The sequence below is a fragment of the Rissa tridactyla genome, chromosome 9, assembly GCF_028500815.1.
Source record: "Rissa tridactyla isolate bRisTri1 chromosome 9, bRisTri1.patW.cur.20221130, whole genome shotgun sequence".
NCBI classification, from domain to species: Eukaryota; Metazoa; Chordata; class Aves; order Charadriiformes; family Laridae; genus Rissa; species Rissa tridactyla.
In genome coordinates, this window is record NC_071474.1 from 39,033,285 (window position 1) to 39,059,056 (window position 25,772).

At 38.9% G+C, this 25,772-nt stretch overlaps 1 protein-coding gene across 5 annotated transcripts; it reads right to left on the reverse strand.

Moving 5' to 3' along the window:
* Window positions 1-4,911: 4,911 nt before the first annotated feature.
* LONRF3 (LON peptidase N-terminal domain and ring finger 3) lies at window positions 4,912-25,760 on the reverse strand. Of its 5 annotated transcripts, XM_054214025.1 has the most exons (13): window positions 25,025-25,757; window positions 23,818-23,936; window positions 23,124-23,246; window positions 20,803-20,958; window positions 19,151-19,391; window positions 18,377-18,467; window positions 15,060-15,174; window positions 14,511-14,632; window positions 13,686-13,844; window positions 12,462-12,624; window positions 11,457-11,606; window positions 10,602-10,762; window positions 4,912-9,866 (listed from the first exon to the last, which is right to left on the reverse strand). In XM_054214025.1, exons 1-12 carry the CDS (start codon window positions 25,656-25,658, stop codon window positions 10,604-10,606), a joined length of 2,232 nt encoding a protein of 743 aa, XP_054070000.1. In that variant the 5' UTR covers window positions 25,659-25,757; the 3' UTR covers window positions 4,912-9,866; window positions 10,602-10,603. The 5 variants fall into 5 exon arrangements, with proteins under 5 accessions (XP_054070000.1, XP_054070003.1, XP_054070002.1 ...); XM_054214026.1 differs by lacking the exon at window positions 4,912-9,866 and having other exon boundaries at window positions 10,659-10,762; window positions 11,388-11,606; window positions 25,025-25,758; XM_054214028.1 differs by lacking the exon at window positions 20,803-20,958 and having other exon boundaries at window positions 4,912-10,762; window positions 25,025-25,759.
* Between the last annotated feature and the right edge of the window lie 12 nt (window positions 25,761-25,772).

A 25,772-nucleotide genomic window follows, 5' to 3' on the forward strand; every position in this document is an offset into this window, starting at 1 on the left:
ACTTCTTCATATCCATGGCATTATAGAGCCTCCTCAACTAGGTATCCCAGTTAACTGAATTGAAGGTGGAAATATTTCCATCTACTATTAAAACATAGCTTCTACTAGTTTTCTGCCAGAGACATATTAGATATTTTATTTTGAGAATTTTCTAACACATCACTATCCATTTCCCCACGGTGGATGCATACATTAAAAAGAACACAAAGAAGAAACCCTTAAAACATATGCCAATAATACATACAAGTTTATGCAGTCAGCAGTTCTCTTATTTCAAGAGAATGCTCAAAGAATTAAATTTCATAATTTTCTGAAATAGCGAGGACATTTAAAGAGCATCTGTGGATTAGTCTGAGCAAGTTTGTTCTGTAAATTGCTTGAAAAGAAAACAGACTCTTCCAAGGTATTGCAACAAATTGTTCCCAGCACTTCAGCTTAATACATTAAATGAAAATTCAGAGGAAGCAACAGAATATTGGATGAACCTGTTTCAGAACATTGGCTCAGGCCACAAAGCAAGTAATTAACAAGCTGAATGAAGCATTTAAGCCCACGCCTTATCATTTATGTAACTAACCTTTGAGTTTTGGACGCACTGGTATGCTGCAGTGAAGCCTACACAGTGTTTCTTTTATGTGTGTGTATTGAGCAAATGGGAAATGCATACCCTGCCATTTGTTTTTCAAATTTTCAGCACTTATCAGAGTTCTCTGGCTGAGTGATCTTATATTGCAAAAATGTGCGCCTCTTGGTCCTTTTTTCTGTAGCGCAGTATAAATCTAGATGAGTCTCAGCCTTGTTATGTGTGTGGGGGGATGTATTCTGCTTTTAAGGGTGCTTTTGAGCTTGTTTAAAGCATCATTATTAGCACTAGAAAAGAATTAATTGAATGCCACTTTTCACCAAAGAAGTGAGCAACAAAAAAGGTGGCAGAGGATTCTGCAAACTGCTTGTTTATGGGGGCAGCCTTCACAAACAGCTTTGAAAACAGAACGGGAATGCTGTGAGCTGATGAGGTCTGAAACTACGTAGTTTCCATCCTTGTAACACATCTGTTTTTCCCATCCTGAGAAATGTTGGGCACGTTAGGAATACTGAGACTGCTGGTGACAACATTAGCTTCCTATACAGCAACTGAGATTTAAGTGGAGTGTAACATCACCTCTGCACTTGGGGAATGAGTCATTTTGCTTATTAATTCTCTCACTTTCGTCTCTCCCTCCTGTTCCTTTCCCCATCACTTTATAACCAGACTTATTTGGAACTCTTGTAAGACAAACACCATTTCTCCTTGGCGGGAGGGAAACAAAATAGCATACTTAACATGGTTATATAACTGCTACGCATGCCTAAAATGAGGTCATTTTGATTAATATATTTATCTGGTGTGCAGCTGTAAGAGGAGATGTAATTGTGATTAAAAGAGCACCCTTTTATTTAGTCTCTTTGCAATAGTGTTCTGTTTTTGTAGCTAATATCCCCAGACTTGATGGGAGTTATTTGTTAGTTAATGTCATAATTTGTCCTCTTGGACTATGGTCCTAGCCCTCCAAACCTTGTAAAATCTTTATAGTGTGGAAACACAACTTCCTTTCTCTCTTCTTTCCTCCATCAGAAGTTAGCTAAGGATTCTGCAATAATTATATTTATTAGAAGTAATCCAGTAACATATACATAGAAGCAGGAAAGGGAACAGAGGCAAACTGGAATTCCTTGAAGTTGAAGATGTTGCTGGATGATGGAGAGAGTAAAAAGACAAGAGATGAGTGATAAAGCCAGCTACAGTGGGCCGGGAGAAAAAGCCGAGCAGCACGCTGCAAATGAGTCTAGTATTATCTATTGGAATGAGAGAACCGGTAGGATCTGCTTTTGGAACACAAGCAGATGTATTTTTCTTTTGGGATGTTCAACTGCCATTCTTCAAAGTTCTGACGCATCCGGTTCTATTTCGGTTTGATGACTCCTAACTAGACACATTAGGCGGCTGCTGCTCAGAAGCCAGCTTTTAAAAACACTGTGTTTTTCTGTTCTACTCTTTCTGGCAAAAATCTCGTTATTCAAGTGCTTGCTCTAACCTTTAGTTACCCTGGTTGCATAAGTGGAAAGCAGCATCCCACCATGCACTTCTGTGACCCAGTTGTGCCTTTCCAGTAGTGACTTTATGAGTTATGAAAGGTGTGTCTGCCAAATTGCTACAGAAACATTTACTCTACTGACCCTGATTTCCTAAATATTATATAGTCATCATTCACTAAGGAGCAAAAAACAATGCAAAAGCACATGAAAAAAACCTAATTCCGCTATGTTGAAAATCCTTGTGTATGCTTTTTAGCCTTGATAGTGCTTGAGCTTCTCATTGATAAAAAATACTTGTAGAAACCACTTTTAAATCATTAATGCTTCAGTAATCTTTCAAAATGAATTTTAGATGGTACATTCAGTACTAATAGTCACAGTACAAATCATTGACTCATCCAAGGAAGAGCCTGAATAGCAATTGCTTTGTTGAACTAACTTACAGTCTAAATTGTGATGTTCAGCATTCATTTTCTAGACTGTCTGCAGACTTGCTAAAATCCTTCCACATTATCATGTCATCTATTACCATGTATTCTACTCGTGATAAAACCTCCATGAGACTGAATTTCTAATGTGTCACATAAAGAAAACTATTTATTACTAGCATAACTTTCAGAAAATCTTTCTGTAGCTCATAGAAAACACAAAAAAGGCATGTGCTTGGTCCATCACATAATACAGCATAAGTCAGTTATATAAATAAAGTCACTTACATAAATAGCTTAATTCTCCTTTCATTTATGGCATTATAAATCAAGAGCAGATCTACTGAAACAAAAGATGTTGCACTGGCATAAAACCGGTATTGACAGCATGTGTGGGCTTCCATTATATAGATTCTTTCAGCCAGTAATTTTTCTGCTTTAACAACTTGAAAGCCATCGTATCATAGGATGTAAACTCTTCAGTATCTGGCAGCTGAAGGCCAGTCTTCATAGCAAATCTTGCTCTTTATGTCAGTGCTCTGTTTTTCAGGTAGCCTCTGTATATTAATTTTTGGTATCAATATACAATTTATCTGGTTACTTAAAAACATAACATTTCTGGTGAAGAAGGCCTGATGGCATTACTATTTACTAGTAAGCGTGACTTCTTCTGTTCTTCTATTGTGTAGTTTTTGGAGAACTTGGGATTAGTGACTGCTGATAAAAATCCATTTGAAAATTAGAAATACATTTTAAAAAACCCAAGACCAGCCCTGCAATAGTTTAGCAGCTTCTATTCTTCCTTCATCTGTACATGTGGCCAAGAGGATGACAGACAGCATACCTTACATTGTCATTGATTATGATTAGTATAAAGACCAGTCAATCCATGCCTGCTATAGCAGAGGCTAAATAACCGTTAAATTAAGAAGTCAGCTACACCTCTGAAGATAAAAATGTTGCCGTACCTTTCACTCAGTCATAGAGAACCACAACACATTAAGAGACGTTCCAGGATTTTGTGGCATCTTATTTACAGAACAAGCATATTACAGCTGAATGACAAAATTTTCAAAGCTGGGTCAGGTAGCAGCCAGGAGCGATGGTGGGACCATGCCCTTCGGCACAGCACACAGTCCTGATCCAAATCCCAGGGAAGTCAGTGCAGGGTCTTGCGTCAGGGAACTATACTGGGAAGCAAAGGCTGACTGAAGTAAGTAGTTTCCCTTGAACTGCTTTACATGATAGAGATCATTAGCAGTTTTAGATGATCATTTTAATATGAAGCATTATGTAATTGTAGATGACTTTGGAATATTTAAAATATCATTTGAATAAATCTGTTATAAAATGAGAACACAGGAGCAAGTAGTTGGGAAATAATTTGCTATCCCATATTTGGTTTAAATTTTCTCTGCTTTATACTGCACCTAACAACCACTTTTTTATAACCATTATTAAAGCTTTCAAAACTAAAATAATGATTTAAAAGGAATAGTTTAAATCAACGTGTTCACAAGCAAAGCTTCGGTTTTGATTATTTACTATTTCCTGATGGAAACCAAAACTTCCTCTACTCAGACGCAAGTGCTATTTTGTTACAGAAAACAGCAGTCTTGACATAATTAGCTGCTGGCTTACCATATACAGTCTTAGCCTGTGCCCTGGATTCTAAAATAAATACAGGGCCTGAGCAAGCTTACATAAGAGACCAGCAAGCCAATCTCCCAGACCAGAGGTGGCTGGGACTTCAGCAGCGAGTCACAAACACGCCACATCTTGCTTAAATGACAAAGCAAAAGGAGCTGCCCATACACACGTTAACTTAAAAATTTTGGCAACTCTTACACATTTTTTAGTAGAATAAGATATGGAGTCACTCCCTTCAATGTTAGGTTTATGAATAAAACTATTCTCTAGCTTTTTCTGTAAAGGTAAGGAGTTTGAAAATCCTATGGAACGTCTTGGTAAGGGATCTTCCCTGAAAATAGTCCTTTCATCGCCTCACAGACACAGCTTAAACACAGCTAGGATGCATTCTTGCCTGAGACTGTAAATGAAAAGGTATCCTGGTTATAGTTTTAAATCACAGAAACCTGTACAGCAGAGTAATGCACGAGAGGTACCAGAGAAGTGCATGGTAGCGCTCTAAGCCAGGGCCTCTTCAGTTCCCCTTTTTCTTACTTTACAACAGCAAAGAGGGAAAAAAAAGCACTTAATATCCTTTACAAATGGTGAGATTTGGACAACTTCATTTCTATGGTTTGGTTCCTTCACATCAAGTGGTGGTGTGTGACTGCAGGATCTAGGATTTGTTCTTTATTCCTTTACCTAAAATACCTAAAAAAAGCAGCTCACATGTAATATTTGTTCACCTCTGTAGTTCTTTGTTATGCAAGGCAAAGAGTAAAGAACACAAAAATTTTAATTAGCAAACAACTCTCCACACAGACTTTGTTGGTACAACATAGTTATAAGTACATCTACAAACACATACAGGTTCTTTGGACTATGATTTTTTTTAAAATATATTTTATATGACAATGTGAACAAATCTGGAAAAAACAAATTACTTCAACCTTACGTAGAGGTAGCTGAACAGTCCTCTGTTCAGTGATATGAGAGTATAACTTAAGCTTCATTTCAAGTTCATTACAGTGCACAAAAGGATGTTTTACAAACAAATGGAATATACAAGTCCACAAAACTTTTTATTTAAAATGGCTTGATAGATATATTTCTGGCACTCCTGTAACCACATAGCTCGATGGAATTAAATTGGACAAGTACATGGTGCCAAATTAAGACATCTTACACAGATAGTCTTTTGCTCCTTATTTTTCTACTTCTCCCGTTCCTCACCAGGGAATTACAGAAGCTATTACATTGTTTTTGCTACACTTCTGCTCTGTAAACCTTTGTTCTGCAAATTGAATGTAAAGATTTAAAGGTGCATATGTATATATTTATAAAATATATGGCTATGACTCTATTAAAAAGCTCAAGAATGGCAATAACAGAATACAGGCACTTCTATGTGAGGGTTACTTTAGACCTTATGAAACTCCAACATTAGTAAGCACTTCACATGATACCTGGATGAGTAAGTCAATGTAATTGTTCAGTTTTTTTATTATCCACCATTTAAATCCTGTCTAAGCAGATTAGTTTCTTGTACCCAGACAATATTTATTTAGCAAAGTGTCTCAAAATAGTGACTTTGCCGAAACTACCATTTTTTTCTGTAGCCATAAGACTTTCATTGATTTACTGGGCTTTGGGATAAATCCCAGATCCTAAACTACGTGCCGCACCAGTTACAAGTGAAGCTGACAAATTAAATGAGGACGAAGCAAGGGTTGAAAGCAGGGTTTGAGTTCACCTGATGTAGGACTCGAGGGAATGGGGAGCACTACCCTAAGTGCATACAGTTCCATTGGGGTTTTATGCACAGAAAACCTCTAGTTAAATTTACACTTTTTTTTTTTTAAATAAGTTTGTGAACATGTTCTCCATTCCTAAACACTGCATTTAAATATAACTCCTGTCATTAATTTAAACACCAGTAAAACTTCAGCACCAAGTAGAAATCATTAAGAGGAAAATTCTTCACAATGAGAACCATCAGCCATTGGAATAATCTCCCCCGGGAGGTGGTGGATTCCCAAACACCAGACACTTTTAAGATTTGGCTGGGCAGGGAGCTGGGCCATCTTGTCTAGACTGTGCTTTTGCCAAGAAAGGTTGGACCAGATCCCTTGAGGTCCCTTCCAACCTGGCATTCTATGATTCTGTGGAAAGGTGATTTTATAAAGCTCTTCTCTGTAGCACAGATGAAGCCAGACCTGCTACATCCAAATCCATATGGGGTTTTTTTGTTTGTTTTTTTTTTTTTTAAGATTAAAATAATCTTTGGATTAAGAAATCCATGGTTGAGGTGTTCTGATAGTAAGTAGTCACACAGGACAGAAGGATAAGCCAAGCAATAGGTCAGCCACGTAGTACGACAGCTGGTATCTCTTATTGCTACAAGGTAATGGAAGATAAGATATCAGCATTTAAAATTAAAAAAAAAAAAAAATTAAAAAAAAGGAACTTTTACAACTAAAACCCAAATGTCGCTTAGGATTTAGCATAATAATGGCCTATCACACCATTTTATCATTTTGTTATTAAAACTACTGAACTACTTTCCACAACTGTGTGAGATCACTGTCAGGTTTCATGATTTTTCCTGATTAATCCAGTCCTGTCTCAGGTTTGCTTTTAACCAAGTCAAGCTAGCCAAGATCCCAGCTACTCTCATGGAAACATATCCCCTTAAGTTATTGCTAGACAAAGGAGCATATAAGACAAAGCAAAGTTATTTTGAGTGTCATAACTCTGTCTATATATGAGAATGAAAAATGAGTATTACTTCCTGCAGAAAACTTCTGACTGTTTTTAATTAGAAACCACATAATATAAATATACAGGGATTTGGAAAGGTGATACAGCCAGTCTTTGTTATTTTTTTTAATGTATTTTGTTAAATATTTATTTTGCAGAAAAGTGCAGAGATTTCAGATTAACTAAACTGTATCTTACAAATGCAAGTCTAAAACATTCAAGAAGTCTCTGGAGATGTTCAGGTGATATAGCCCAGGAGACTGGCACTTACTCAGCCGTAGTTTGATCTATTCTTGGTTCCCTCTCCACCCCCATTACAAAACACTTGCTTTTTGTATTCTCCCCCTCTTTTTTTTTTTTAAACAGTGTACTGATCACATTTCCTTGGAAATAAAAAATTCTATTGATTTCGGTAATTTTACGTCAGTGATCTAGGGTCAATGGAAATTAAGTTCTTATTTCCATTATTTCTTGCTAGTTCTAAAGAACTAGCAAGAAGCCTATGCATTACTTATGCCCTCACAACAAAGATTAATCAATACTTCTGGCCACACAGGAAATACAAGTTTGAATCATGATTTTTTTTTTTTTTTAAACAGATGAGCAAGACTGGTTTATGGCACTGGGTTTGGGGTCTAGAAAAATGTGAGAAGCTTAAATAAAATCCTCCCCCAATTAGTATTTTATCTGATCAGTACTGTTTCTGTAATTAAAATGAAGGTATTTTTAAATCTGTTCAGCTGTTTATTCATGCCTATAATAAATGTTGCATTTATGTCCTTGTACTGATTAATACAACTGAAAAGAAAATCAGGAAGGCTGTGGCATAACTAGAAGATATTTTTGTTTTTAAACCTCATTACTGAAACTTTACCATCTCAACTCACTGAAGGCTAAGGCTACTCCTTGTCCAGCTTTTTCTGGGCAGGTTTGTGTTCCCTAACAAATCTGTTTTTCAATATTTTTCTTTCTTCTGATGGAACTTGCAGACTTTAGCCATTAATCTAGGATGCGTGGCCATAAAGCAGTCCCAGACAGAATGCTACTGGACGTGTATAGATGAATTTTCTTGATGCGTTTGATTTGTTGTGCATATGCATTACATGCAGTAGGTCCAGTGTTTCCATGTTGCAACAAATGCACTGGGTCTTTGTGATATGGGGCATGTACACAAGTTTCTGCTTAGGAAATCCTGGCAGCTTTACTCAGGGCTAATAGAAAAGACAATATTCACTTTTAAAAATTAAGGATTCTTTCCATGCCAATTTCTAAATCAACAAAATAGGGAGAATATGAGTCCGCAGAAGGCATAGCATGCAGGATAAAATAACAGTGACATCATTGAGAAAACAGTTTAAAATAGATATTTAAGGTCCTTTTCTCACAGGTAAGAGTAACAAAGTGGCAGCTTTTTTCTGTGGGAGCAATGGGCCCCTTATGTTTGCAATAATACATAATGGTTTAGGGAAGAATTGCATTTAATGCAGCTTCACTTCCGAACACGTAGAAATCACTTCATTTTTGACTTATGAAGACAAATGCCATAGCAGGTGTCAGCCACCATACACTTGTTAATTGTTCAGAACATGTATGTATTTCTATACACTGGTTACAGAAAAGCATGTAAAGTACCACCTATGGAAGAAGTGCAGCAATCTAGCAGTAAGGAAATAAGTTGTAGCATTTCTAGAGTAGCTCAATGCAAACATGGGATATGTATTCCACTTACATCACAAGGTTGAAACAACTTTGTTTTCCATTCGTTTCTTTGGTACCCTTATGGAAAAGTTCTATAGAATTTAACAAGAGGGGAAACAAAAGTGGTTTTATCGAAACCTAACAGTATGGAAATTACTTTTAACTAATAAATATTTCTGATGAGATGATAATGAAAAAACATATGGAAAATTGAAATTAAGTTCTACTGCATTTTTTCATAAAGGCATGGAATGACAAAGAGTGCTGCCCTGGGTAAAAATAACAGAAGTTTGTAGCATTCCATAACATACTCAATTTGATCTATTTTTTGCCACCAAAAAGAAAACAGTAGCTTAGAATAAAAGGCCCAGTTCTGCTTACATTGAAATCAGTGAAAGTCAAAGTAAGATCGGAGGCAAGATCAGTCCCAGAAAGTGGTACACTGAAAGCAGGAAAAGCAGTAAAACAAGTATATGAACTGTTGATTTTAAAAGAAGAAAAGACACCTCAAAACCAAGATACTTCCTATTCTCATTTCTGCCCTATTTTTACCTGCTTTACAGGTAGAAATAATCGCACTAAAATTCACTTGTTTTCCTTGGGTGTTAACTATTAGCAACACTACCCAATCTCTTAAGAGAAATGCAATGGCTGGGTAGAGATTTGAAGCTAACAGAAACCTGAAGATTGGGGTGAAATAAATAGCATTTATTACAATGTGACACAAACTGCCCTCTGAGTCCTACAGTTCAAAGTAACTCCCTCCCTCCCCCCCACATACACACACTCCAAAGCCAAATCCCACCAAACAATGAAAAGAAATAAAACTGATCTTAACAGCAACAAGAGTTGATGAAAAAAAGTCTATGTCATAACCTACAACGAAATTATACCAATATTTCCAGTTTTCTTTAGGAGAAGCCACTTCTCCTATATTGTGGCTCTTTCTTCACAGTTGTTTGCAGCCGTTATCCATTCTTGCAAGACAGAGTTCAGAAATAAATTCAACTCCAAGTTATTCTCTGTTCTTTGAAAAATTAGGGGATTGTCCTGGTTTGATAGAGCCTTCTGTCACCACTATGGCCAATTCCCACTGACATCAACTGATCAATACTTGAATTTACCCAAGCACTTAAACACTCAAGCTTAAGGTTAAGCATGTGCTTGACTGTTTTGTGATACCAGGAACCTAGTTGCAAACATAGGATCAAGCTCCAACAACTGTGCTTGAATCATCTCAGACATTATCTGTGTATTCAAAGACTTCACAGCAGGCTGTTTCATGGGGGGGAAAAAAAAAAAATAATCCTTAGGCTATAGTAGAGCTGGGAATAAGTAGAAAAACATTCAAAGTATTTGAACACAAGTATCTGAAAAATTATGAACGCAGTTGCTTGTGCACTGCTAGAATCATCATTTTGCCCCAGTCATAAATATAGGGTAAAAACACTATAAATAAATAGAGCAGCTCACTTTCCTTTAGAGAATGAACACGTAAATAATATACATTTTGAAACAAAAAAATCATAGTGCAAAAATAAATTATCAAACGGAAGTTGTGAACATTATTTTACACAATGCTATATAAAACCTGAACCATTTGGAATAAAAGACTTTGCAGTTCACTGAAATAACGCATTAACATTATTATTTCTGCTTCACATTAAACTGCACAGTTTATCTTTTATCCACTAAAAAAATAAAAATAAAATAAATTAAAAAACCCTTAAGCTTTTTAAAAGGTTTATGGCAAACAAGATCACTTTTTGTTCTGTCACATTTTGTTATTAATTTAGCAGTGCAGTGATTGAATAATCATCTCAGAGTTCCAAATGGAAACTATTGAAGTATCCATAAGCATCCCTTGCTCTTTATAACTCATTTTCTTTGAAATTCAGGCTTGGAACATCCTGACACTCAAATCTGTAAGACATTATTGCAGTTAGATGAAGTTACAAGAGACAGTCTACAGTCAAGTACTGTGGGAGACTTCACAGCTCTCCTTCTCACCATCACCGTGATCTTGTACGAGACATGAATGTAAGGACACGTCTGATGCCATTCAAGCGGTCTTTGAGGGATTTCATGGCAAGGAAAGGGAGCTGAGCTCTGTTCTCAAGTGGAAGGACAGCTAGGACCCACCAGCACCAGGCTGGCCCGTTAGGGTTAGCCTGCAGTAAGGGGAACAAAAAAAAAAAATAGAAGTTAGGATACATATAGACAGTAAGATCTTGTTTTTGAAAATTTAACTTTGAAAACACAGTATTTTGGTAGCAATCTAGCAAGCAGGTCATTTCATTGCCAACCTAATGGCTTGTGATAACAGGTTGGCTTCAAACAAATTACAAGCAAGTTGCACCCTTCCTAAAAATAGGAAACCCTAAAAATAGGGTTTGCGCCTTCTAGTTTGTTTTTTGGTTGTGTTTTTTTTTTGTTAATGTATTTTGTTCCCTTGTTATTATTGACCCTGTTCTTTGGGATTCCTTCCTCCCTTCTTCATATTTAAGACCCTACTTCATATTTAGTTTCTGTTATTTTAGGATCCCTACCATTTGTGGTCCTTGAACAAGACTACCAAGTTTCCTTTTGTCTATTTTCTCTCAGTCATTTAATTGGGGGAGTAGGCAAAAAGGCATTTAAGTCTCCTGTAATACAGTCTCAGGAAGTTACCAACATTAAATATGAGCTTTTTGTTCGCAACTGTGCAACCACTGGTGTATGGCAACATAACTTAGACACTTCGCTTATGCAGGATAAAATGACGAGTATTCATATTTTCATCTTAAAACACAACACCTCCCAGCTTATCGGATATCCCTGCTATTTCTGTCTCTGAAAGTTATGTAAGCCACTGATTCTGGCTACCTGTGGGTCAGGATCCTTAGCTGGCATTGGACCAAAATGACTGAGAATTCGACTTTTGAGTGCTTGCTTGAGGGAGTTAAACCACATATATGCCTGATCATAGACAGAATCGTGGAGAACAAGTAATGCAGCATACTCTTGTCCTTGCACCTGAAATAAGTAAAGAAAGGGGGAAGGTTACTTTTAGTTAAGTCTGCATGTTGGGGAAGGCACAACAATTTTTAGGATTTTCTAAGTGGATAGGGGAAAGAAAAAGAAATATAAGCATGCCAAGAGAGTTCTGGGATAAATCCTGAAAGCTAGTTTGGTGTCCCCCCCATCCTGCTCCTCTCCTCCCCCATCTATCAGATCCTTCACTTTCTTACCCTATATTCTAAACCCAAAGATACCTATTTGCAGAACAAGCACTTTCTAGATTACTACATGAACAAACCCTTTCATAAGCATCATACAAAACAGAAAAGATCATGCAAAGCTTTTTTTAATTATTATCAGCACCTCAGAGTAGACATTTTGTCTTCCCATTGTATACCAAAAGCTCATACATCACACAAAATACTTTGACTGTGTACATATATATATATTTTAATATGAATTAATGTAAATAATTTTGAAGATGTAGTGGACCCAATCCTGCTCCTTCTTACCTGAATGGGAGTTTTCTAAGTGGTTTCCATGCAAAGGGAGGTAGGCTTCTCACTCTGCCCCCACCCTCCTCCTTCCCCCCCTTATAAACTGCAGTTATTCTGTCCAGAAGACTGGCAAGATTCACTTAGTTTTGTCTTCTGCTAAAAACCTCTAGGAAAAACATTCTTCGGTATATGAGAAGTGTGCGTGCATGTTTGTGGTAACTATTATGTTTCCCACCTTTAACCATGAGCAGTTAGTAAATACCACAAATTTGTTTTACTATAAACTGTTTTACAAAAAAACCAACTGACTGAAAGCACACGTGCTTAGAATTTCACATGTAATACAGTTTAAATGAAATATTTCTAATTTTACCTTTTGATCCTCAATGTACTCAATATCTGCTGTATTATAGCCATCACGCTGGCTGTGCTGTATCACCTTAAATCTCCTCTTGCCGATGCTGTCTACAACAGAGCGACCATCAGCAAAGAATTCAACGTTTCTTATCTCCAGAATGCAGCCATAATCTGCAAACCTATTGAAATCAGAACAAAAGCAAGCAAACAAGTCTTATTCTCTCCACCCTTAGTTCACAAAACTGCCATACAGCCAGTCCCTACCACAAAGGTATTTACCAGCATCAGCTCATTTCTATTGTTCATAGTACTGACCTGCTGTAGTTCAAATTATTCCACAATTGTTTTCAAAGCTATCAGGAAGATTCAGGCTGTCTAATCTGATTAACACTAGCTGCATGTTTTGGAATACAGGGAACATCTTATGAAACAAAGTTACACAGCTCAGAAGCACACTTTGTCCATATTCCTAATATGTTCAGTTAATTTTTACAAAAGAACAAGTGCAATTCAGAGTATTAGAATTATGGAAGGACTATCAAATCCATAAAGAAAAAAGTTTTTCCACTATTTTCAGCAAATTTTACTTTGTAGGTGTGTATTTTGTTTCAGCATACATTTTATGGTGTATACATACCCTGTAGGTATACACCACAAAAACGAGGGAGAAAAGCTAAATACAGAGACAGACATTAAGGTCTAATTACCTTAGACTGACTGTAAATGGCTCAATGTAAGTGTTCAGCCAGTCCTTATGAAGGTCCTGTTGTACCTCTGCAGCCTCCACTATATTAAGAACAGTGAGGATGTAAATATATCCCAATAGCTTAGCCATGCTTTTTGGAATTTAACAAACTAAACCCACCAACACACCTTACTGCCATTTCAATTTGAATTCTCTTGCTAAAGCATTTAACAGATTTCAAAACAATACAAAAACCTTTTCATGTATTACAGGAGGTCTATAGCTCAACTTCATGTAATACACATGAGCTATGTGCGTTTCAAGAAAAATGGGCAGTCATATTAGTCAGAATCTAAGTGCTCAAGAGAGAAACTTCAGTCTTCTCAATGTCTTTAACCGTCATGATTGGGAGGAAGCTTTCTCTACTGGAAGTTGGAGACATTAGAGAAATAGCTCGCAGCTATTACAGCCATGGACCTTTCTGCACCTATCCAAAGAGACTTGCTCCAGACTAAGTGGGGTACATCACATGGCCCGAGCCTGCTGCTCACTCACCCCTTTACAGGGTCACTGATGCACATCCCAAATTGTTTGGTGCCAGTCTCCATACACCTTCGAATCATCAGGCGATAACATGGCTCAAAAATGTGCAAGGGGCATGGGACTGTAGGATAGGCCATTGTGCAGACAAATATAGGAACATTCTTATTTAGGCTGTAAGAAAGAAAGGACAAATCAGATATGACATTTTACTAAACTACTGACAAAGTATAAAATACATTTTATGCAATAAAATATTCTTTAAAATTATGATATCTTAAATAGAAATTATAACATCTTTAGAATAAAATTCTTAATGGAGTAATTAAAAACTAAAATTATTTTTCCCCTCAACTGATTACATATTATGGAAAGTGATATACCACTTAGTAGCAGAACAATTTAATTATGCTTTCTGGTTTTACTACTGAGAACATTAATGCATCTCTATTATTGCTTTTATTTACCTTATTTTCCTTAATCCCATTTCTTCCCTACCCAGTACATTCACACCCCCAGCCTGTGAGACTACTTCCACCTATTGTCTCACTCTGTGGCTTTCATGGAGGGCCACCGAAAGCACCCACATTGCTGTATACTTTGTTTATAAAGCAGCCTTCTGCATTTCTTTTACTTGTTTGTTGTTTAGCACAGTATCCAGTTTTTATGCTAACTCAAAGCACAATTTCACCTGGGCCCTGTTCTCTTTGAAATTACATGATACCAAGAAAAAAAGCTCCTTTGTCAGCATCTTAGCTTGTGTTCCACAGGAGCAGGAGCCACTCATCAGCTAACGGCAGGAGTATTAAAGATTGGATTTTACATAAATGGATTACATACTTGGAAAGCTCTGCTATTTCCTCTTCATAAATCTTTCGTCTTTCGGTGAGTTCCTCTGGAAGATACCTAGCTATTAACTCCTCCATTAGTACTGTTTTGCAGTATTTCCTCATAGCCAAACACTGCAGTAAAAACACACACAAGCAGTTATAGATAGTGTCTAGCATTTCAAAGTGTATGGTGCCTGTGAACAAGGCGAGTCATCCGTTACCTCCATTTTCTTATGTCTACAGCAAATCAAAGTGATCTTTTAAGCTTGTGCTGCTACTGAAGAGCTGTTTATTGAACTATTCCCTATGTTACGGGCATTACCTTGGGAAATCTGGCAAGTAAAATCACCTACGGATTTTCTAAATACGGGTCTGGCCCTAAGGTTTGAACAGAGGAGACTATCCAAGCTTTCTTAAGTAACAAGAGCATTTTAAAAGTACATTCTTAAGTTACAAAGTATTTCTTTTGAGTTGGGAAATATCAAAAGGTTTCTGAAGGTGCTACTTGATCCTATCTTGTGCCCTTGAATTTATGCTGAGAAAATCCAAGCATCATTACCTCTGAGAGTCCTTCCTTGCACAGGGGACATTTTGGGTTGTGATCCAGGCATCTCTCAAGACATTTGAGGCAGAAGGTGTGTCCACAAGGTGTCGTGACAGGTTCATAGAAGAGCCTGGATTGCAAAATCCAAAACCAAAAAGACAACAATATCGTGTACCAAAGTAAAAGAAAAAGCTGCTACCAAAAAAAAGCTGTATTCATTTGCAAATTTAACTACTGACTACTCCAGGGATAAAGTTTTTCCTTGCTTTTAATTTCTTCAGCCAACTGTTGTATTTATTTAGCTTACAAACTTTCTTATTGCCAGCTAATGTGAAAGGCAGCCCATGAACTCTGATTTCAGTGAATGTGAGAGAGAATATTGTCATAAACTTCCAACAAGCCAGGATTTAATTTTCCTCTATGTGAGTGATAAATACAAGCAGAAGTTGGACCATTTGACTTTTTCTAATGAAACTGAGCAATACTTGCACAACTATTACTGTGGAAATCATGTGATTACTTGTACAAGCTAAGCACAAAATAGCTATTTGCAGTAATAGCCCACATAAGTATTTGCAATAAACTACTATTGCCAACTCTTAATGTGGACTTGAAAAGCAGTTTTGTTGGAATAGACAGTTTTTAACCTTCAGACAACTGCTTTTCTGGAAAATGAGTGGCATTAGATTCGTGTTTCATCTAGAAGAATATTTAAATACATAAGGCCAAGTCTTCAAAGTATCATGGTATCTAATCTTTACCCATTTCAAGTACCTCTGTGACACATTTTCATTTAGGTATTTTTTTTTTTTTTACTTATTCTGATTATGTGATATTGCAAAGTGATGGTTCCTTGCTGTAAGTGCCTTAAGGAGATGCAAATAATATGGAAGTGGGTTGGTTTTTTTGTTTAATAGAAAACATTCAGAACTAGAAATTAAGTTGTTGGGGTATACTATATTTTACAACACACTGTCTAAGCATTTTAAAGTCTCAAGTATTAGTTTAATTATAATTCAAGTAAATTAATAAGTTTACTTTAAAATATTACATTTTATCAAAACAGTACACTAAGTTCTATTCTACGTGTGGAAATTATAAATATGTAAACCTACATTTATTAGCATCTTTAACAAGATGAGTGTATTTAAGAACATAATTGGCTCTTAAAAAGATTGCCATAGCCAGTTTATTAAATGTCACTAGTTACTATAAATATTGACATTTAAGCAAGGGAACATATGAAGTAGTATCTAAAATACCACACCTATCTTATTGCAACTTGACTGTATAATTGAAAAGCCTTGTTAATTGTTTCATGAACAGAAACCTCACTGCACCAAGGCTACCTTACTGCTTTAAACAACATAAAATACCAAATTCTACAATGTTTCGGTAAGTACTGTTTTGCATACGTAAATTAAATACATAATTATTTAGTAGTGACTGACTTGATTTGAAATGTTAGCATGAAGACAAGAAATCCCTGTTAAAATGCATGATTCTGCTCTAGCTCTCATGAAAGCCAGTGGCAGCTTTTTTCCTAACGACTCGTAAGGGGACCTGGACCAAGCCTCGTGACTTGCAGAAGGAAACACTATACACCAGGATTTCTCATTACATCATTTTAAGCTATTGTAACAGCAGAAGCTAAATATTCACTCCAGCCGAGTAATGCTTTGACTATTACTTTTTATCTTCTGCATGCTGCTGGAGATCAATAACATTTTGGCCGCTCCATCAGACAAATAGGTTAATAACAGCTCCTGCAGTTAGTTGTGAGCAGGTCAGTAGGTTACTAGGTAATTAGTCCAAAGTATCTCAGGATCCAAATCCCTAAAATACTTCTGAAGAACATAGCAGGAAATAATTATAATCAATCTTCATTAACAGCAAGAAAAAAAATCTCGTGACATCTTCCCTTAGCACAAGCCTTCATTGTTGCAGTGACGTTACAAAGCTGACATCCTTCTAGATGCAAGGCCTGTGGTTGTGATTGCAATTACAAGATCAGCATCACCATCCTCTATCCTGTCAGGGAATCAGCAATCCTTGAGCTAATTCCTTTACAAATGCATTGTAGTCTGGCTGTTTCTGATTTAACATAAAGGATGATGAAGTACAGCTAATTAATTTTATTAAAGACATCTGAAAAATGCTTTGTGGACATAACGATCATAAACATACAGACTCATTAAAACCAGCTAAGACTAACTGTGTGGCTTTCTGTTAGAGGAAAGTTTTGCTCTGAGCAGTATCAAGTGTTTTAACAGATGTATAAATTTTTGGAGCACATTTCAGCTGTAGGCAGACAAAGGGAGAGGGAGCAGATCTGAATCATTCAAGCACAAGCGAATCAAAAGGTTTCAGTTTGTCTGAAATAAATTGAAGCCCCCCCACCACCACACACAAACAACAAAACAAAGCAAATCCATATTTCTCAAAGCACAGGCCTTCAGAAATAAATGCATGAAGAGTCTATTTGCTATCTAAGAATTTAAAATATAGTGCAAAACTAACCCCAACATGCATTATTGATAAATTTGGGTAATTAAAGACAAACCTAAGCAACACTCACTGCAGAGGTCAAGACCCCTGTGAAACACCTTCCCCGTATTTCCTTCTAAGTCAGTGACAAAACCCCACATGTATTATTTGCCAAAGTTAAAATGCTTTTTACAAAACAAGTAGCAAAATAGATGTAGTGGATGACAACTAACGGTTTTATCAAGTCATGGCTATCCCCAAGAATAGCTGTTGTTTAACTAGAAGAGATCAAACAAACGGAATCATGGCCTTAGTAAACTAAGGAACACATCTTTTAAGGAATAGAGGAAAAACATGCTCCTGACTGCTTGCAAGATTCTCCTATTGCAATAGCGGCACCATGGTATTTTTTATGTAAACTTGGAATATTCATTGGATGTGGTCTCTTCAGCTATTTTGTGCATTATATAACATCATACACAGCTCTACAAATTCCAAAGGACAAACTGTGGATTTGTGCACCATGTGTGTCAGTGGGTAGGCGTGTATAAGCGGTGAGAGGAAGTCTTCCAGACACCCTCACTAACACGCTTAACCCTCACATGACCTTACGTGCCCTTTCCCAAACAATCACTAACCTAAAGCAGATCAAAGAGTTCCTATTCATCAACAGCATTCAAAACAAAGGTCTACAAATGCGTCACTGGAGTAACAATTATAAAACAAACTAATTTCAAGTCAGAGAGAAAAAACAGGTACCAAGTAAGCTAGAAAATCTCTAGGTCATAAAAGGGAAAGACGTACAGCTAAAAAGGTAAAGACATACATGAGAAAACAGTGAATACCTCATACAGAGGGAGCAGTCCAAATCTGATGGATCCACAAATTCAAATGGAATATGTTGTCCAGTACTGTTTCCCTTAGTATCAACTGTATCTATCAATAACAAAAAACATATTATAATGTCACTGAACAGAACTATGTAAACACAATGGTATTCCACGTATCTACAAGCAGCATCTGATATTTAAATGTGTATTGTATATACTTGCAAGTTACTGAACCATTAAGCATCATTACAATAATTTCTATGCAAAGCATCAAATTCAGCCTTGGCACAAATCAGCATACCTCCCCTTAATTTTGGTGACATTATACCCACTGACAGAGGGTTGAATTTTGCCTTGCATTAACAATTAATGCCAAAACATTTTTTATCAGCATTGGAAGTCTGAAGTGAGACAAATTCTTCTGTCATACCATTGTAAATACATCCCACAGCATGAAAACAAGGCCAGATATCATGAACAAACAGAATTTGTTCTTTTAAACAAACTTTAATTGATCTGTGCACAACACTGATGTTCCTTAAAAGATTCAGAGCACTGCTGATAAACAAGCATTTGACCCAACCTTCTTAGCCCCCTTTTTAGACCTTTTTTTTTTTTAAAAACACATACAAAAAAGATTCCACATCATGTCCTGATTAGGCTTAAAGAGAAAATATAAAAGCCAAAGTGTAATTTGGTCCCTTTTCCTCTAAACTTTATAAAAACAAAATGACAAAACTTCCACTGATTGTATGCCATGGAACTTACCCTGTGCGTAATTAAACATACCTTTCTTCATCAGTTTGCAGGGTACCTCAGCATTTCGCATCTCCTCTGGGCAGCACTTCCTTTTCAGGAGGCTGCACTTCTCAGAAATGAGAAACATAGACTCTGGCAGGGAGGTGAGTTTGTTCTCCTCCTCTGAGCAGTCCTTTTTGCTCTCTGTAATTTGTATAGATTTTCTCAAACTACCAGAAGTTATGTTTGGTTCCTCTTGAATAGGAAAACCCTTTTTCTGTTCCACATTTACCTGCGTGAAGAGAGGACTGACATTAGACCGATCTTCCAACAATTTGGTAAAGAAAAAAACCCAAACCTGTCACAAGTCTTTAATATTATGGGTCACTGGGAAGGACTTAGTAGGTCAAGAAGGAACAGTTTGAGAATTGCTATGTCAGGGCCTGATTTTAATAAAAAACAAAACTATTTCCCCCCTCCTCGGCTTCCCCAGCCCCACCATGGCACTGAATATTTTCAGCCCTTATGTGTGGCTTTATAGCTTGGTCAAGAAACTTGAATCAGGCAGAAATGTGGCAAGATCTCAGGTTAAATATAATGTTATCAATTCACCTATGGAAAAATGCACATTGTTTATATTATACTGATGGTATCAGCCATCAAAACAAACAGAAGAATGCAAGTTTATTTTAAGGAAGCAGTATAAACACACAAAATTTACAACAGAAAATGCACATAGCTTCCTTTAGCAAGACAGATTTCTTTCACAAAGGATAAAGTGATCAGTCTTTATCCCATTATGGCTACAGAACAACCTGTGAGCAGCCATTACACAGGACATCACCTATCAGCTTGTCACATCAACTCCCCAGATGAACCTGAAAGCAGATACTATGGATTGTGGTCAGGAGCTGCGGTGATGTGTATCGTGCAGAACGATGAGTGAACTTTCCCTCCAATGACTTCATGAAAGGGTCATACAAAAGGATTTCTTGTCAGAATATCCTAATAGCCTTTCCAGAAGGTAATGTTACTGATTGGTCTTGCCAGTCTCAACAAGGCTGCTCAAAACCTACCATTTTCGTTTGTAAGGACTAGTGAAGTTTCATTCTACGTATACAATATATGCAAAACCTACCCTTAAAATTCAGGTTTCAGTGAAGCAAGAGTAGTCTTTGCAAACACATGAACATAAGTAAACCTCTACAGCCATTTACAAAACTATGGCTGTGAAACCAAACTTAGGGAGTAGTTAATATATCTTACGTTGCTCTACAATACCCTCTAAGCAGTGTACAGAATCTGAATGCAGGATGATTGTCACTGACATCATCACTTACAGTTCAAGCTGAAACCTTAGATTTTAGCATTTCACAGCTTTTGAGGGCATCTCAATCCAATCTTCAGACTCCCTTTCCCACTACCAGCTAACTTGGAAGAGCTAAAGACAATTGCAGGAATAGAACCCCCTCAATTCTGGCATAAAATTTATCAGAACAACAACAGAGGACTTCTATTAAAGAAAAAGTAGTCAGATAAATAGACTTCAATAAATCAACATTGTTTCGTATCTTCTGAAACTCGGTAAAAATCTGAGAAAATGTATCCTCCTATCTCCCAGAGGTGAAAAGGAGAGAAGGCTTCCCAATGTGAACGTAACACACACAACAAATTAAGAATCACACATCAGACTTGATCTTTACCTTGAGCAACCTTTGTAGATTATGGCTGGTGCCTCCAGATCCCACTGAATTTAGGAGATTCCCCTTTAATCTAGAGTGATGTGACAACAGCTGCAGGATATCGGGTAAGTGTTCCTGAGCATTTCCCGGGATGAGTGAAAACAAACTAAGTAGAAGCTGTGATATAAAACAGAATACTTCACTGCTTAGTTCCTTCCTTGCAACCTCTATATGAAAAAGCAAGTAAGGGAATAGCTCAAAGAAGCATCCTTGATTTTGTTAAAACCAATTAAAGAGCCCTTTAGACTAAGGGAAGAACAAAAAGAAGTGCAAGAGCTAATGCAATATAGGCCAAACAGACAGCAAGACACATTTTCAGAGTTAAATAAGCCCATAAAGTTATTAACCGTTCTCTGATGTGACACATGTGTGTCTTTGTCCTCTTTGTCCTGCAGTTCAGGGCACGCCAGAAACTACTAACATCTTTCTTAAATATGTTTTTTGCTGCACGTCAGAAGCTTTCACTGGAGTTTACTAGTACAGAAAGCACTCATCTCACAGGCTTAATCCAAGTTCAGTTAAGTAAATTTCTCTGATATTGTAAACTGTAGACATTTTTAATTCAATTATGAGAGAACACAAAAAATGTATTTCTATTCATTTCTTCATTTGCTATCAGGAAATAAGTGAATCTGTTTCAAGTAGCAGCTTGTAGCTACCTGTACAGCATAGCTTATCAGATGATTATTGAAGGAAAGAAACAGAGCTGAATGGAAGATTCACACTTCAAAAAACTAATTTCAACACAGTAGTGAGGTGATCCTGCTCATGCCTGAGGAAGCGACATGACAGCTAAGATTTGTTTTTAAGGCCAAAAAGGATTCCACAGGATCACACTATGTCAAAACTAACATGGACAGACAGTTAATACAAGCAGAACGTCACAGCTGCACCCAAAGAATTTGGTAAAATGTAGTATGTCATTGTTATGCAAACAGCCTTGGAAATGACCCAGTAGATTATTGCATCATGGATGAACTCTGTGTCTGATGAGTGCATGAGTAATTCTCTTGGTCATAAGAAGCCTAGTTTTTCTCAGAACCCCACTGCTCAGAAATTAGGTGTCTTGGATAAGGCTATTTGGAGTCTGAATTTAGAAACATATTCATTTGTTCCTGTTTTTCTTGCTCTAGTGCACAGTAAGTCTCCCACCATGAGTATGAGAACAAATCATGACACAATGACAATGAAAGACTGCATGGAACCCACTGGAAAAAATAACAAACCAACCAACCAAAACTCTCAAATATCAGCTGCAAAAAACTCACAGGATATAGAAATATCAACCATATACAAAATAAGGTAAAAATTTGATTGCACTACAGCCATCCAGGTTATACTCTCTGTTACCTTCATGAACAATGCTATAGCGTAAGAATTCTGCTGTGCTTTTAGAAAGCCTTATGTATTACAGCACACAAACACCAAAAGTTCCCATCCCACCAGTGATGGAGAAGAGCATGAATGCACTGCCATAAAATAAAATTCAATACAAGGATAACAGAACTATTGCATTTTTATTACCATAAGCTATCACTGCAATGCTGAGCCTTTTAGCTACGACAACAGAAAAAATGGTCAAATGTCAAAATACTGATTCACAGGAAGTCAGATTTGAGGGGTGTGCTAAACAGAGCAGTATTCACAAAAGCCGTTTAAGAATCCACACGCTGCTACCAAAAAAACCCAACCACCTCACTACAGATCTATTTTGTTGCTTATTTAGCATTAATAGCAACCTTTAAAAACTATTTTGAAACAGTTCTTTTGTTGACTGCTTCCTTTCACGCCTCCTTCACACACTGATACTCAGTGCAGCACGACTGGCAGTATGAAGAGAGCTGCTGCTCCCAAGTGGAGTTTGATGGGTGCTGCGTGTTGCATTCTACCAGTCAACGCCCTGATACAACATTCAATAGCAACTCCCCCTCTTCTGCACTCTGTCATTAGTAATACATTGCCAAGCTAGGAAACAGATTAGAAATTTGACTGTAGGGAATCACAATAGTCTGCGGGTGGCAATCATTAACAATTCAGTTATACTTCAAATTTGCTGATGCTAACACCATAACCATTTCCACATAGTGCCTGCTAAGTACGTTTTCTTGCTACCTCCCTATCTTCGAGTAAGCAACGCACATAACTCAAGTTTGAACAACAGTCTGAATATATCTCTCCACCCAGCTCTTTGCAGTAATGAGAGAGAAAGAAGGGAACAAAGAAGAAAAATTCCTATCCTCCTTTATGAAAGGCCATCAAAAACAATGATTTGGGGAACTCACCTTTTGTGCCTCAGACTTGGCTGTCTTGTTCCCAGTATCTAGAGCAAGGCAGAATAGAAACTCTCTTAAAGCTTCTTCTGTTTTCCCCAGATTAGCTAATGCTTGTCCTTTCCTTAGGTGACCCTGCAATGAAACACATCCACAGTTGCAGCTTTTACTCTTTTGTCATGAGACTATGCAATAAAACCAAGATGAAATTACAAAAGATCTTTCCAGAGAAGGAAAAAGTTAAGCAGGGAGGAACACCATAACCATCTCATACTTAGACACCAGCAGTGCCTGGGGTTTTTTTAACCACAATGGCCCTGAAAACTCTTACAGACAGAATTAGGATATTCGCTAACTCAAACAAGTATGATTCTCACAGCACTGAGCCCAACTGATCTTGGAGAAATCTACTTCTACATTAGTCTCCTAAAATAGTCATTATGTCTTTACAGAATGATATAAGCACTGCACTCAATTTTTAGAGAGAGTTCATGGACTTGAGATTTATTCAGGTCAAAAAAGTAGCATTAGCTCATCCTCCAGGATGATCAAGAATATCATGGTTAAATGTCTGTAAGTCACAGGACTCCAGGAAGTTACAGGACTTAAAGCCTCCCTCAGGTACAGCTGTTGGACCGTTCTAACCATTTTCTATCAGGGCACTATCAAAGTTTTAAAATAAAGTACAACTGGAGTTGGAACTTACTTTCAACCAGTATGGCTGCAGCCTGCATGCTGTTTCTGCATCATGCAATGCATCTTCACAAGCTTTCAAAGTAGAGTTAATCTGGGACCGGTTGCTGTATAGTAAGTGGTCATTTGGAGCTGTAGGAAACAGAAAAATGGGTTGAATAAATTAAGAATTAGTTACATAAGCTTTATACCTTTGGGTTTTTATTATTTTGTTTTTTAAAACCACATGTTGGTGCTTCCAAGTTGTACAAACCCACAAAATATCCAGTCTTTAAATAACTATGTACTAACTGAAATCTGGAAGCCTCTTTGGGCAACTCCAGACAAAGTGTCAGCTATGTATTACATAACTGCAGAGAACGTTGCATAAATAAATGCTGAGACGCTCACACAATAAATTACCAGCCCTGACTGAAGATCAGATGGTTGACAGAAACATTCAGGAGACATTTAAGGTGGCAAGAGGAATGCTGTCATACTGTAGGGAGGAGTTTCAAAATTTTTTAGTATCGAAGTTTTTAAATGGTACATAAGGATCTTTTCGTGCCACAGCTCAGAGGAAAACAAGCGACAACTACGAGAATCGGGTAACGCTACAGCAGCGCAGGTGAAGCCATCTCCTAGTGACACACACTGCGTGCATCAAGACATAACGCGTACTGGATTAAGGCTAGGCTCTTTTGTTGGGAATACTCTTTCATGTAAACGAAACTCTTACCCGTTAACACCTCGCCTTTAATTCCCACTTACTGCGTGCAGCTGCTTCCCCTCAAACTAGATCCAAACGGCCGCAGCAGAACTTTTCCCCGCGCGGCCCCGCGGGCGCTCCCGGCGATGGGGCGGGGGGAGCCGCCCGCCCCGGGCCCGGCTCCCGCGGGGACACCCCGCACCTCCCCGGGGCGCGGCGGGGCTGCCCCGGGCCCTGCGGCCTCGCTCCCTCCGGGCCCCGCCGGTTACACAACGGCCGGGGGGAGCCGGGCCGGACGGCGGGCTCCGCCTTACGCAACCGCCGCTCTCCTGACCCAGTTTCGCTGCGGGCCGAAGGGGACCCTGCCCCTCCCCGGGGCTCCCCCGCGGAACCCACCCGGCAGCGCGGACGCGGCACACCTCATCCTCGACCGACCCCGGGGCTCGGCGGGGCGAGAGGCGCCGGCGAGCCCCAGCCGGTGGAAACTTGTGTCCCCCGCGGCGCTGGGGGCCGGGGCGGGGGGAGCCGTTACCTAGGCTGACCGCTTCGTTGTACTTCTGCAGGGCGGCTTGTAGCTTTTTCTCCTTGTAGAGCAGGTTCCCTTCGTGCCTGAGCTGCGAAGCCTTCACTTGGCAGGGGAACCACTTGGCCAGCAGGTTGCTGAGGATGACATTGACCCGCAGGAGCTGCCCGGCCGCCGCGCCGCCCTCCTCCTTGCACAGGACGCAGCGGGACCCGGCCGCCCGGTCCCTCTCCAGGCACTTTTTGCAGAACGTGTGTCCGCAAGGCAAGGAAACGGGCTCGAAGAGGAAGCCCTGGCATTTGCGGCACCTGAAGACGTCCCACTCGCGGGGCTGCGGGGGGCCGCCCCCGGCGGCGGGCAGCCCCTCTTTGATCCGGACACTCTGCGCCAGGCACTCCACCAGCTTCTCCAGCTGCTCCGCCCGCAGCTGCTGGTGCCGGGACGCCAGCTGGTAGAGCGGCAGGGCTTCGTGCAGCCGCCCGCCGTAGGCCAGCGCGTCGGCCCGCCCGAGCAGCACCTGCCACTCGGGCCCCAGGCCGCCGCCGCCCGACAGCTCCAAGTTCTGCGCCTGCAGAGCCCCGGCCGCCAGCTGCAGCACCAGCTGGGACTCCGGACGCTGCTGCGGCGGCAGGTGGGAGCCCATGGCGGCGGCGGGCAGCACCTCTAGCAGGGCGGGCGGTGCGGGGCGCCGGGGAGCGGCGGCTGAGGGGGCGCGGGCGCGGCGCGGCCCCGCCACCCCATGCTGCTGCCGCCCCGC

Excerpts from the sequence above, each read along its gene's own strand:
- LONRF3 (XM_054214025.1), bottom strand. The coding sequence starts at position 25,658 with ATGGGCTCCCACCTGCCGCCGCAGCAGCGTCCGGAGTCCCAGCTGGTG. Across the intron at positions 23,247-23,817 it reads TGCAGCCATACTGGTTGAAA|GGTCACCTAAGGAAAGGACA; the intron begins GTAAGTTCCAAC and ends GTTTCATTGCAG. Across the intron at positions 12,625-13,685 it reads ATCAGTGACCCTGTAAAGGG|GTTTGCAGATTATGGCTGCA; the intron begins GTGAGTGAGCAG and ends TGATTTCAATAG.